This window comes from Cetorhinus maximus, chromosome 24 (assembly GCF_964194155.1).
Source record: "Cetorhinus maximus chromosome 24, sCetMax3.hap1.1, whole genome shotgun sequence".
NCBI lineage: Eukaryota > Metazoa > Chordata > Chondrichthyes > Lamniformes > Cetorhinidae > Cetorhinus > Cetorhinus maximus.
In genome coordinates, this window is record NC_135902.1 from 17,690,424 (window position 1) to 17,703,838 (window position 13,415).

The 13,415-nt window shown below is 45.0% G+C and overlaps 1 protein-coding gene across 2 annotated transcripts in view; it reads right to left on the reverse strand.

The window, feature by feature from the left end:
* spata20 (spermatogenesis associated 20) overlaps positions 1-12,515 on the reverse strand; it is a 382,219-nt gene extending 369,704 nt beyond the window's left edge. The window contains exon 1 of one of the 2 annotated variants that reach the window (XM_078570778.1): positions 12,384-12,515. In XM_078570778.1, coding sequence (XP_078426904.1) covers positions 12,384-12,505 — 122 coding nt within the window. In that variant the 5' untranslated portion in view covers positions 12,506-12,515. Of the gene's footprint in view, positions 1-12,084; positions 12,160-12,383 lie in introns of those variants that run through there. The other variant, XM_078570779.1, reaches the window with a different exon arrangement.
* Between the last annotated feature and the right edge of the window lie 900 nt (positions 12,516-13,415).

The following is a 13,415-nucleotide window of genomic DNA, read 5'->3' on the forward strand; positions in this document are numbered from 1 at the left end:
TTTTCCTCACATCACTTCTGCCAATTATTTTTAATCTATGCCCTCTAGTTCTTGATGCTCCCTTGAGTGGGAATAGTTTCTCACTATTTACCATGTCCATACCCCTCAGGATCTTGAATACCTCTTCTCAACCTTCTTTTCTCCGAGGAAAACAGTCCCAAACTCTCCAATCTATCCTCTTAGCTACAGTTCTTCATCCCGGAAATCAGTCTTGTGAATCTCCTCTATACTCTCTCCAGTGTCTTCACATCTTTCCTCAAGTATGGCACCCAGAACTGGATGTAGCACTCCAGGTGAGGCTTAGCTAGTGTCTTATACAAGTTCAACATGACCTCGTTACTCTTGCACTCAATGCCCCTATTCATAAAGTCTACGATACTATACGCTTTGTTAACTGCTCTCTCAACATGCCCTACCACCTTCAATTACTTTTGTACATATACACCAAGGTCCTTCTCTCTGTTCCTGCATCTCCTTTACAGGAAACAGTATGTGAGTAGTTTAAAAAGACTGGAGACATACAGGTTTAAGAACAGCCAAGGCCAGCCATTTTCTGCAGGATGGAAGGATATTGCATGGCAGTTTAGAACACAAAATTAGTTAGTTCCGATGCATTAGGGTGAATTTTAACCCCCGTCAGAACGGGTGTAGTGGGGTTGGATGAGATGTTACTTTTTTTATTTAAATCTCAAGCCCAACTCCAAGCCATCCACTTTCAGATTTAAAAGGGGTGCAAGGGGCAGGTTGTCCTTTTAAATATTATAATTAGGTTAGGTGCATTTAACCTGCCTTACAAATTTAACCAGGCCATGGGAAATTCAACAGCTGAAGGCAGGTGAGGACAGCTTTGGGGTGAAGCTAAGCGTCATTACAGCATTGCTTTGTAGGCCAGGAGGAGCAGCAATGTCTCTCCTCCCCCACCCACCCTCGCACAAGCTAGCCTTTTCCTTGGGATCATAACCATGTCCCACCCCCAATCCACTCCCATCGGATCTCTCCCCATAGAACCTGGCTTTCAGCTTTCCTATCCAAAACTCAGATCACCTCCACCCGACCCCCACCATTACCCACCTACGATATAGGGACTACTGTACTCTCCCTATCTATATTGCCGCTATTGTTCCTAAGAAGCCCTAGATGGCTACATTTCGGAATCTTTCCATTATTTTTTTCACTTCACAGAGTAGATTTTGTGTGCTGTATGTTCACCTCGCTGTGAAGTGAAGCAGCTAATCAATTTGTAACAAGCCTTATGACTATTCACTTTGTCCATCTTCAAAAGGATTGAAGTTAGCAAATATCTGATTCAAGCCACAAAGTTATTTTTGTTACATCCCAAGTTATATTATAACGCAGCTTGACTCAACTCCCACAAAAATAAGAACTTGAGAAGGTATCTACGATGGGTTTGGGTTTGTTCCCCCATTCAATTAGCTCTGAACAATTTGTGCCAATCAGGCTACCACGTCTCCATACTTGACTGAAAGTGGTAGTTGTATTTAGAGTAATATTCCAAGTAAATGAGAATTTGTGAAGAACTGTTGATTACAAGAAAGCCTTTTGTTTCAATATATCTTCCAAGGATGATGAATGATGATATACTTGGTGACCATATGCTATTGTGGAGGTTCCAGGTGGACAGTCCACTGACCATTTTGTATCTTAGTCTTTGTAACTTATCTTTCCAGCTGGCAAGTACATACTTTCTTCACTCATTCTAGGAGGTGGGCATTGCTGGCAAGTCCAAAACCTATTGCCCATCCCGAGTTTCTCAGAAAAGATGGTGGTAAGCCTTCTTCTATTTGATACAACTGAGTGGCTTGCTAGGCAATGCCAGAGACAGTTAAGAGCCAACGACACACTGATGTGGACTGGAAAAATATATAGGCCAGACCTGGTAAGAATAACAGGTTCCCCAAAAGACATGACTGAACCAGTTGGGTTTCTACGACAATCTGAGAGCTTCATGGTCACTTTTACTGGTACCAGATTTTTATTTCACGCTTATTTATTTTATTCAAGAGGGTGGCCTACTACCACCTTCACAAGGACCATTAAGGATGGGCAACAAATGCTGGCTGTGCCAGTGACATCCATATCCTATGAATGAATTTAAAAACAAACTGAATTCAAACTCTCAAACTGCTGTGGTGAGATTCTCTGAATTATTAGTCCAGGTCTCTTGGGTTACTAGTCCAGTAACAAAGCACTGCAGCCAATTCTCTAAGATTGTGCTGGCCACCAGAGATGTTCAGCCAGTTTGAAACTATAGCATGTTCCACAGTGTAAGACATGAACTTCTGTTTTACTGCCTACGTATTGAAAGAAATTTAGTGCCATTTTTATTTTTGTGCTGAGGGGACAAGTGAAATGCACAACTCGTTGCTTTATACTGTACACTGTTAATTTACCCATTTTACTCAAACTATGTTTGTTTAGAATCTAGTCTCAGGCTGGTGAGTGTGTGCATTCAGTCTGTTTTGAAGGAAGAAGCATTGCTTGGTTGCAGGTGATATTCTGCCTGAAACTGGTGTTCACTGTTGTTGTGATCCCTGGATCTCATTATCATTTCCCTAGACACAAAAGAACAGAGCAGGCCATTCAGCCCCTCAAACCTGTTCAGCCATTCAATTAGAACATGGCTAATCTGAACCTCAACTCCATCTGTCTGCCCTGGTTCTGTAGCCCATAATATCTTGCCCAACAAAAATCTATCAATCTCAATTTTGATTTTTTCTACTGGCCCCAGCCATTTCAGAAAGTTCTAGATTTCTATTACCCTTTGTGCGAGGGCACCCTTTGTGGCCTAGCACTAATTTTTTGAGGTTATGCCATCTTGTTACTGGACAGATAAAGGCACAGTCAGGGTCATAAAAGGAACAGATAAAGCCACACTCAGGATTGTAGGAGACACATGGTCTGTTTATAGAGCTGATCAGTGACATTCATTCCCGAGAAAATATTTAGCATAAAAACACCCAAAAATATGATGGGAGATTAACAATAACTGTCACTCGCCTGTCAGACTTCAGGGACTTAACGCAATATACACAAAACACAAAAAACATACCACCAGCAGCTAACTTATGTGCATTTCTATTGTGCTCTTCACACAGCACTTTACAAGAGGGAGAGGCAGATTACCAGAAGGAAGCGTAAAAGTTTAGAGTAGGGAACAAATGACTCAAAGAATTCACTTTGAGGAGGCTCCACGAACATCTCATTATTATGCACCTACATGGTCACATCTCCCTACTCAAGCCCCTCCGATCTGGTTTCTGACTTACACACAGCACCAAGGTTAGTTCAAGCACCCAGTCACATCACACGTGGCTTTAACTCACTGTCCCTCCTTCACCACTTTGCATCTTTAATGTTAGCAACCATTCCAATCTCCCCCACCCATCCCACGGCACTATTCTCTCCAGGTTCCACTCTTACCAGTGTTCTGGTGGATTCAGTCTCTTCATATCACTCCCCACCCCCAATAACTCCTACAAAATTGTTTTGGAACATGCTGCCCCATGTGGACAACCAAAACAACTGTTCCAGTATCTCTTCTCTACCGGGCAGAACAGGATGATTCTTTCAAAGAGCCAAGCACAGGCATGATGGGCCGAATGCCTCCTTCCTGTGCTGTAAGGTTCTATGAATATGCATTTTTGTTAACAAAATTAAATTAAAATATATCTGATCTGCAAGAACAGAGCAAATCTTTCACAAATCTTAGGTGTCACAACAATGGAAGGATCTTCTGAACTGATTGGACAATTTACTATAAGTTACTCATCAGCCCCCCATCCAGGCATAATGCTGATCCAGAACTTTGCTGCCCTTGTCCTAACTCGCAACATCTCTCATTTATCCATCACCCCTGGACTCACTGATCTACATTGACTCCCGATTAAGCAACACCCTTGATTTTAATTTTTTTGTCATTGTTTTCAAATCCCTTCGTGGACTCGCCTTCCTTATCTCTGTATCTTCTCCAGCCCAGCAAGCCTCCGTGACATCTGCACTACTCCGATTCTGACCTCATGTGCGTTTCCAACTTTCATTACTGCACCATTGGTGACCATGCCTTCAGCTGCCTTGGCCCCAAGTTCTGGAATTCCCTCTCTAAATGGCTCCACTGGTCTACTTCTGTCTCCAGGTTTACAACGCTAAAACCATCCCTTTGACCAAGACTTTGGTCACCTGTCCCAACATCTGATGTGGCTTAGTGTCATATGTTGTTTGATATTGCACCTGATGTGCCTTGGGACATCTTCCTACTCTAAAGACATTAACTATACAAATGCAATTTGTTGTTGCTTGCATGCTGCATGAAGGCTGCAACTAGTAAGGGGACTTAATATAAACCGTAAAGGCCGAGATCAAGTCAAATGACAGAAATTTGAACTGAGAGCACATAAGGTACTTTCTATGGGTTTCCCTTAACTTAATGATAAACCTGAACTGTTTCTCTAAGATGGATGTGCTCAGCGCTGAGGGTCAAGGTCTCTCAAAATACTTCTGTGTACATGGATAAGGTAAAATCCTGCAATTTCTTGGCCTGATTCAATCCTTTCTATAGCATCTACTGCCCAACAGCCTCGAACCGTCAGTTAATGTAAACCTTTAAAATGACCCAAGAACATTTTGCCCCTGAATTTTGGAAGGGTGACTGGAAAACAAAGAATGTAGCTTATTTTACAGCATCAGAGCACCTAACATTACCTGTAACTAATTGCTGTGGAGTAGTTTGTGCCATTCCCGATTGGGTCTTTTCTTGGACGTGGAAATATCTTTACTGTGCAAGGGTCAGTGTGTATGCAAGAGCTGCAAGCCATATGCTGAGGACACACTGACCTCCCTGGCAAAAACATTTAACCCCTCAAGTGAATTAGTAAATCTCTCCGAATGACTGTTTCTGAGGAGGGAAAGGCCTGGTCAGACCCTTAACAAGCTGGAAATCCCCAGAATCACAAATAAGTGCCAAAAAACAATTACCATCCCAACATGGAAAATCAGGTTGGTAGTGGATCCCAAGAAAAGGAATTTGTGGAATGTCTACAAGATGGCTTTTTGGAGCAGTTTGTGGTGGAGCCCACTAGGGAACAGGCAATTCTAGGTTTAGTGATGTGTAATGAGGCAGATTTGATAAGGGAGCTTAAGGTGAAGGAACCCTTAGGAGGAAGTGACCATAATATGATAGAATTTACTCTGCAATTTGAGAGGAAAAAGCTGGAATCAGATGTAACGGTATTACAGTTGAATAAAGGCAACTACAGAGGCATGAGGGAGGAGCTGGCCAGAATTGACTGGGAGATGAGCCTAGCAGGAAAGACAGTGGAACAGCAATGGCAGGAGTTTCTGGGAGTAATTTGGGAAATATACCAAAAATTCATCCCTAGGAAGAAGAAGCATACTAAAGGGAGGACGAGGCAACCATGGCTGACAAGGGAAGTCAGGGACAGCATAAAAGCTAAAGAGAAAGCATACAATGTGGCGAAGAGCAGTGGGAAACCAGGGGACTGGGAAGCCTACAAAGACCAACAGAGGACAACTAAAAAAGAAATAAGGAGGGAGAAGATTAAATATGAGGGTAAACTAGCCAGTAATATAAAAGAATATTGCAAGAGTTTTTTAGATATATAAAGGGTAAGAGAGAGGCAAAAGTGGACATTGGGCTCCTGGAAAATGACGCTGGAGAAGTAGTAGTGGGGAACAAAGAAATGGTGGAGGAACTGAATAGGTACTTTGCGTCAGTCTTCACGGTGGAAGACACGAGTAACATCCCCAAAGTTCAAGAGAGTCAGGGGGCAGAGTTGAGTATGGTGGCTATTACCAAGGAGAAGGTGCTAGGAAAACTGAAAGGTCTGAAGGTGGATAAATCACCTGGACCAGATGGATTACACCCCAGAGTTCTGAAGGAGATAGCTGAAGAGATAGTGGAGGCGTTAGTGGTGATCTTTCAGGAATCACTCGAGTCAGGGAGGGTCCCGGAGGACTGGAAAATCGTTAATGTAACCCCACTGTTTAAGAAGGGAGTGAGGCAAAAGACGGGAAATTACAGGCCGATTAGCCTGACCTTGGTCGTTGGTAAGATTTTAGAGTCCATTATTAAGGATGAGATTTCAGAATACTTGGAAGTGCATGGTAAAATAGGGCAAAGTCAGCATGGTTTCATCAAGGGGAGGTCATGCCTGACAAATCTGTTAGAATTCTTTGAGGAGGTAACGAGTAGGTTAGACAAAGGACAGCCAATGGATGTTATCTACTTGGACTTCCAGGAGGCCTTTGACAAGGTGCCGCACAGGAGGCTGCTCAGTAAGATAAGAGCCCATGGTGTTAGAGGCAAGGTACTAGCACGGATAGAATATTGGCTATCTGGCAGGAGGCAGAGAGTGGGGATAAGGGTCTTCTCAGGATGGCGGCCGGTGACTAGTGGAGTTTCGCAGGGGTCAGTGTTGGGACCACAACTTTTCACTTTATACATTAATGATCTAGATGAAGGAACTGAGGGTATTCTGGCTACGTTTGCAGATGATACAAAGATAGGTGGAGGGACAGGTAGTATTGAGGAGGCGGGGAGGCTGCAGAAGGATTTAGACAGGTTAGGAGAATGGGCAAAGAAGTGGCAGATGGAATACAACATGGGGAAGTGTGAGGTCACGCACTTTATAGGAAGAATAGAGGCATAGACTATTTTCTAAATGGGGAGAGAATTCAGAAATCTAGAGTGCAAAGGGACTTGGGAGTCCTAGTCCAGGATTCTCTTAAGGTTAACTTGCAGGTTGAGTCGGTAGTTAGGAAGGCAAATGTAATGTTGGACTAGAATATAAAAACAGGGATGTGCTGCTGAGGGTTTATAAGGCTCTGGTCAGACCACATTTAGAATATTGTGAGCAATTTTGGGCCCCGTATCTCAGGAAGGATGTGCTGGCCCTGGGGAGGGTCCTGAGGAGGTTCACGAGAACGATCCCAGGAATGAAAGGCTTAACATATGAGGAACGTTTGAGGACTCTGGGTCTATACTTGATGGAGTTTAGAAGGATGAGGGGGGATCTGATTGAAACTTACAGAATACTGAAAGGCCTGGATAGAGTGGACGTGGGGAAGATGTTTCCGTTAGTAGGAGAGACTAGAACCCGAGGGCACAGCCTCAGAGTAAAGGTAAGACCTTTTAGAACAGAGATGAGGAGAAACTTCTTTAGCCAGAGAGTGGTGAATCTATGGAATTCATTGCCACAGAAGGCTGTGGAGGCCAGGTCATTGAGTGTATTTAAGACCGAGATAGATAGGTTCTTGATTGGTAAGGGGATCAAAGGTTACGGGGAGAAGGCGGGAGAATGGGGTTGAGAAACTTATCAGCCATGATTGAATGGCGGAGCAGACTCGATGGGCCGAATGGCCTAATTTCTGCTCCTATGTCTTATGGTCTTATGACAGAATCTAGCCACGTTCCAATCACATTCAATAGCATTACCATTGTCAAGTTCTTCACCATCAGCAGCCTCAGGTCACCAGTGATCAGAATTACTGTGGCTACAAGAGCACATCAGAGGCTGAGTATAGTGCAGCGAGTAAATCACCTCCTGACCTCCCAAAGCCTCTCCAAGTCCCACAAGGTAAAAGTCAGGAGCACAAATGAATACTCTCCATTTACCTGGATGACTGCAGGTGCAACAACACTAAAGAAACCCAATGCATCCAGGACAAAGCAGCCTCTTGATTTGTACCCTCTCCACCACATTAAATATTCACTCCCTCCATCACCGATGTACAGTGGCAACAGTAAGTACTATACACAAGATGCACTGCAGCAATTCAATAATGCTCCTTCAACTGCACCTTCCAAAGCCATGACCTCTATCACTTAGAAAGACAAGGGCAGCATGTGCATGGGATCCTACAAGATCTTCTCCAAGCTATATGCCATCCTGACTTGGAAATATAATGGCGTTCCTTCTGCATCGTTGAATCAAAATCCTCAAACTCCCTCCCCAACAGTACTGTGAGAGCACCTTCACCACATGGTCCACAGTGGTTCAAGATGTCAGCACACCAGTGCCTTCTCAAGGGCAAATAGGGATGGGCAATAAATGCTGGCCTTGTCACTGATCCCTATATTCCGTGAATGAATACACTTTTAAAGTTTATCCCGCCGTTAGTTGGTGCTTCTGAACATAACATTTCTAGCATTGCTGCAACATAGTCCCCTAAACGATCAAGTTCCTAGGAAAAACTAATGCTTTTCCAATTCCATAAAACAAGCAGAGTTTGAAACGCCAGGTAGCTGTCTCAAAGCTTTAAACACAATTCTGCCTCCCCCACTTGAACAATATCAACTTCTAGTTGAGGTGTCACAAAAATTGGCCACGTGGTTGATAGTGAGGAGGGAAGCTATGGACTACAGGAAGACATCAATGGATTGGTCAGGTGGGCATTAAAGTGGTAAATGGTATTCAACCTGGAGAAGTGTGAGATGGTGCACTTGGGAAGGTCAAACAAGGCAAAGGAATACACAACATATGGGAGGATGCTGAGAGGTGTACAAGAAGTGAGGGACCTTGCAGAGCACATCCACAGATCCCTGAAGGTAGCAAGGCAAGTTGAAAAGGTGGTTGAAAAGGCATATGGAATACTTACCTTTATTAGTCGAAGAATAGAATATAAGAGCAGGGAGGTTATGCTGGAGCTATATAAAACACTAAGTTAGGTCACAACTTGAGTGCTGCATGCAGTTCTGGTCACCTCATTACAGAAAGGATATAATTGCACTGGAGATGATTTACAGAGATTTACGAGGATGTTGCCAGGACTGTAAAATTGCACTGTGAAGAAAGATTGGCTAGGTTGAGGTTGTTTTCCTTGGAAAAGAGGAGGCTGAGGGGAGATTTGATTGAGGTGTACAAGGTTGTGAGGGGCCTGGATAGTGTGGATGGGAAGGACCTGTTTCCCTTAGCAGAGAGGTCAGTGACTAGGGAGTACAGACTTAAGGTGACTGAGAGAAGGATTAGAGGGGAGAAAAGGAAAGGTTTTTTCCAGCTAGCGGGAGGCAGGGGTCTCGAACTCACTGCCTGAAAGGGTGGTAGAGGCAGAAACCCTCAACTCATTTTAAAAGGTGTCTGAATCTGCACTGAAGTCCTGTAACCTCCAGGACTACGGACCAAGTGCTGGAAAATGGGATTAGGCTGGGTGGCTCGTTTTTCAGCCAGCACAGACATGGTGGGCAGACTGGCCTTTTTCTGAATTTTCTGAATATCGGACAGGGAGGAATGTGCAGTGATGTGGGGAGAGGGCAGGGGAGCTGAATATGTGAACTGCTCCTTAGCAAAGCCAGCATGGACATGATGGGCCAAATGGCTGTAACGATTCTATGATTCTACCCGTTACATGACCTGTAGGAAAAATATTATTCTAGAACATCCCTGCCAAGCAGTGTCCTGGCTAGAAAGGCTTTATTCAGTGCTCCAGGTTTGGAAAAGTTAATGTGTATACACAATAACCTGCACAAATACATTATTTAATATTCATAAATATAAAAACAAAAAGCTAAAAGCTACTGCAGATGCTGGAAATCCAAAACAAAAACAGAATTACCTGGAAAAACTCAGCAGGTCTGGCAGCATTGGTGGAGAAGAAATCAGTTAACGTTTCGAGTCTTCACGACCCTTCGGCAGAACTGAAGCATAGTTAGGAGAAAGGTGAAATATAAGCTGGTTTAAGGTGGAGGGGGCGGGGGGAGAGAGAAGTTGAGGGTGTGGTGATTATGGAGATAAGCAAGCAGTGATAGGAGCAGATAATCAAAAGATGTCACAGAGAAAAGGATCAAAGAGGTGTTGAAGGTGGCGATATTGTCTAAGAAAAGTGCTAATTAAGAATGGAAGACAGGACACTCAAGGTACAGCTCTAGTGGGGGTGGGGTGGAAAGACTAACAAAGTTTTAGTTTTAGATTTAAAAATAATGGAAATAAGTGGGAAAACAAGAATTTATATAAATTATTGAAAAAAAAGGGAGGGGGGAGAAACGGGGTGGGGATGGGGGGAGGGGGAGTTTAAGATCTAAAGTTGTTGAATTCAATATTCGTCCCGGAAGGCTGTAAAGTGCCTAGTCAGAAGATGAGGTGCTGTTCCTCCAGTTTGCGTTGGGCTTCACTGGAACAATGCAGCAAGCCAAGGACAGACATGTGGGCAAGAGAACAGGGTGGAGTGTTAAAATGGCAAGCGACAGGGAGGTTTGGGTCTTCCTTGCGGACAGACCGCAGGTGTTCTGCAAAGCGGTCGCCCAGTTTGCGTTTGGTCTCTCCAATGTAGAGGAGACCGCATTGGGAGCAACGAATGCAGTAGACTAAGTTAGGGGAAATGCAAGTGAAATGCTGCTTCACTTGAAAGGAGTGTTTCGGCCCTTGGACGGTGAGGAGAGAGGAAGTGAAGGAGCAGGTGTTGCATCTTCTGCGTGGGCATGGGGAGGTGCCATAGGTGGGGGTTGAGGAGTAGGGGGTGATGGAGGAGTGGACCAGGGTGTCCCGGAGGGAACGATCCCTACGGAATGCCGTCAAGGGGGGTGAAGGGAAGATGTGTTTGGTGGTGGCATCATGCTGGAGTTGGCGGAAATGGCGGAGGATGATCCTTTGAATGCGGAGGCTGGTGGGGTGATAAGTGAGGACAAGGGGGACCCTATCGTGTTTCTGGGAAGGAGGAGAAGGCGTGAGGGAGGATGCGCGGGATATGGGCCGGACACGGTTGAGGGCCCTGTCAACGACCGTGGATGGAAAACCTCGGTTAAGGAAGAAGGAGGACATGTCAGAGGAGCTGTTTTTGAAGGTAGCGTCATCAGAACAGATGCGACGGAGGCGAAGGAACTGAGAGAATGGGATGGAGTCCTTACAGGAAGCGGGATGTGAGGAGCTGTAGTCGAGGTAGCTGTGGGAGTCGGTAGGCTTGTAATGGATATTGGTGGACAGTCTATCATCAGAAATTGAGACAGAGAGGTCAAGGAAGGGAAGAGAAGTGTCAGAGATGGACCATGTGAAAATGATGGAGGGGTGGAGATTGGAAGCAAAATTAATACGTTTTTCCAGGTCCCGACGAGAGCATGAAGCAGCACCGAAGTAATCATCGATGTACCGGAGAAAGAGTTGTGGGAGGGGGCCGGAGTAGGACTGGAACAAGGAATGTTCCACATACCCCATAAAGAGACAGGCATAGCTGGGGCCCATGCGGGTACCCATAGCCACACCTTTTATTTGGAGGAAGTGACAGGAGTTAAAGGAGAAATTGTTCAGTGTGAGAACAAGTTCAGCCAGACAGAGGAGAGTAGTGGTGGATGGGGATTGTTGGGGCCTCTGTTCAAGGAAGAAGCTAAGGGCCCTCAGACCATCCTGGTGGGGGATGGAGGTGTAGAGGGATTGGACTTCCATGGTGAAGAGGAAGCGGTTGGGGCCAGGGAACTGGAAATTGTTGATGTGACGTAAGGTGTCAGAGGAATCACGGATGTAGGTGGGAAGGGACTGGACAAGGGGAGAGAGAAGGGAGTCAAGATAACGAGAAATGAGTTCCGTGGGGCAGGAACAGGCTGACACGATCGGTCTGCCAGGACAGTTCTGTTTGTGGATTTTGGGTAGGAGGTAGAAGCGGGCCATCCGAGGTTGGGCGACAATCAAGTTGGAAGCTTTGGGAGGAAGATCTCCAGAGGAGATGAGGTCAGTGACAGTCCTGGAAACAATGGCTTGATGTTCTGTGGTGGGGTCATGGTCCAGGGAGAGGTAGGAGGAAGTGTCTAATATTTAATATTCACCCTAACAGACACCAATCAAAATAAATCAGAGTTTCATTGGACTGCATTAACTTCTTTCGTATTTATTACCAATTAGAAAAATTCCCTTAATATCAAACAAAATGAGATTCATCTGAGAAATGCCCCCTTTTGGAAGGAGTACAAACAATAATCACCCACTGACTTCTAACTCATAAACTGACTAAAGTTATAAAGCTTCAAAGGAACTAACATTACAAATCAGGGGACTCATAACCATCTTTTATAGATCGAAAAGTTTTAACTTAAAAGTAAATAAAGCAAGACTATTGATAAAATACCTTCTCAGCCCCCTCTGCTCAAGAGGAAATGCTGCATCAAACCCACCTGTCAGCTCTGCAGTGTGAGTAAACAAAGGCGCGTGACCCTAGCGCAAGGCTCGCCGGGAGTTGCAGTCCTCCTCCCTGCTCCCGTCCGCAATTCCCACTGGCAGCGGAAGCGAGGGACTACAATTCCCGTCAGGCAGCGCGAATCCCAACCAACGGTGGTGCAAAGTCCGTCTGTTCGAAATAAAACCCTGCCGCCCGCCCCTTTAAGGGAGCCTCCTCTCGGTGGGAGCTTTGACTCTCCCTCACTTTACCTTCGTTGTGCAACCACCGCTGTCAAGCCCCTCGGCCTGCTCGCCGCAGCAGTCCAGGATGAAGCAGCCACCCGGCGAAGGGAGAAGGATAAACCGCTCCCGCAGCCCAGGTATTGCAGCATTGCCAGAATCAGGGAGGTGGCGCCTGCTACCGCGCCTCTAGCGGCCGGAAGACGATATTCAAAACAACACTTTTTGGTAGCAAGTCCCCCATTCTCATCATTCTCTGGGTGAAGGGGATCCTTTTGAATTCTCTGCTGAATCTAACAGTGACTATCCTACATTTGGGTCAAATAAAAGCAAAATACTGTGGATGCTGGGGATCTGAAATAAAATCAGAAAGTGCAAGAAAAACTTAGCTGGTCTGCCAGCATCTGTGGAGAGAGAAAGAAAGTTAACATGTTGTGTCCAATATGACCCTTTGAAAGAAAGGAGTCATATTGGACTCGAAATGTTAACTCTCTTTCTCTCTCCATAGATGCTGCTAGACCTGCTGAGTTTTTATGGCACTTTCCTGTTTTTGCCCTATATTTGGGGTTGGTTAGCTCGGTCGGCCAGTGTGTAGTTCAGAATAATGCCAACAACGCGGGTTTGGTTCCCGTTCTGGCTTAAGTAGACTTGGGTCCTGGCTCCCCGCCCTGCCCCTAGAATGGAAAACAATGGCAAACTAATACTGACAAAAACTGCCAAGACACATGGCTCAGGGTGAAGCATCAGCAGAAAATTAGTCAAGAATCTGCCTTCGGGCAAAGCACTCATAGAATGGAATGGAATCTTATATTTATGTTACAGACAGAATGTTTCCTCTTGTGAGGAAAAAGGTAACTAGAGAGCATCAATAAAAGATAATCACTAAGAAATCCAATAGGGAATTCAGAAGAAACTTCTTCACCTAAAGAGTGGCGAGAATATGGACACACTAAGAACATAAGCATAAGAACTAGGAGCAGGATTAAGCAATTCAGCCCCTCAAGCCTGCCCCGCCATTCAATACGATGATGGCTGATCTCATTTCGGCCTCAACTCCAATTT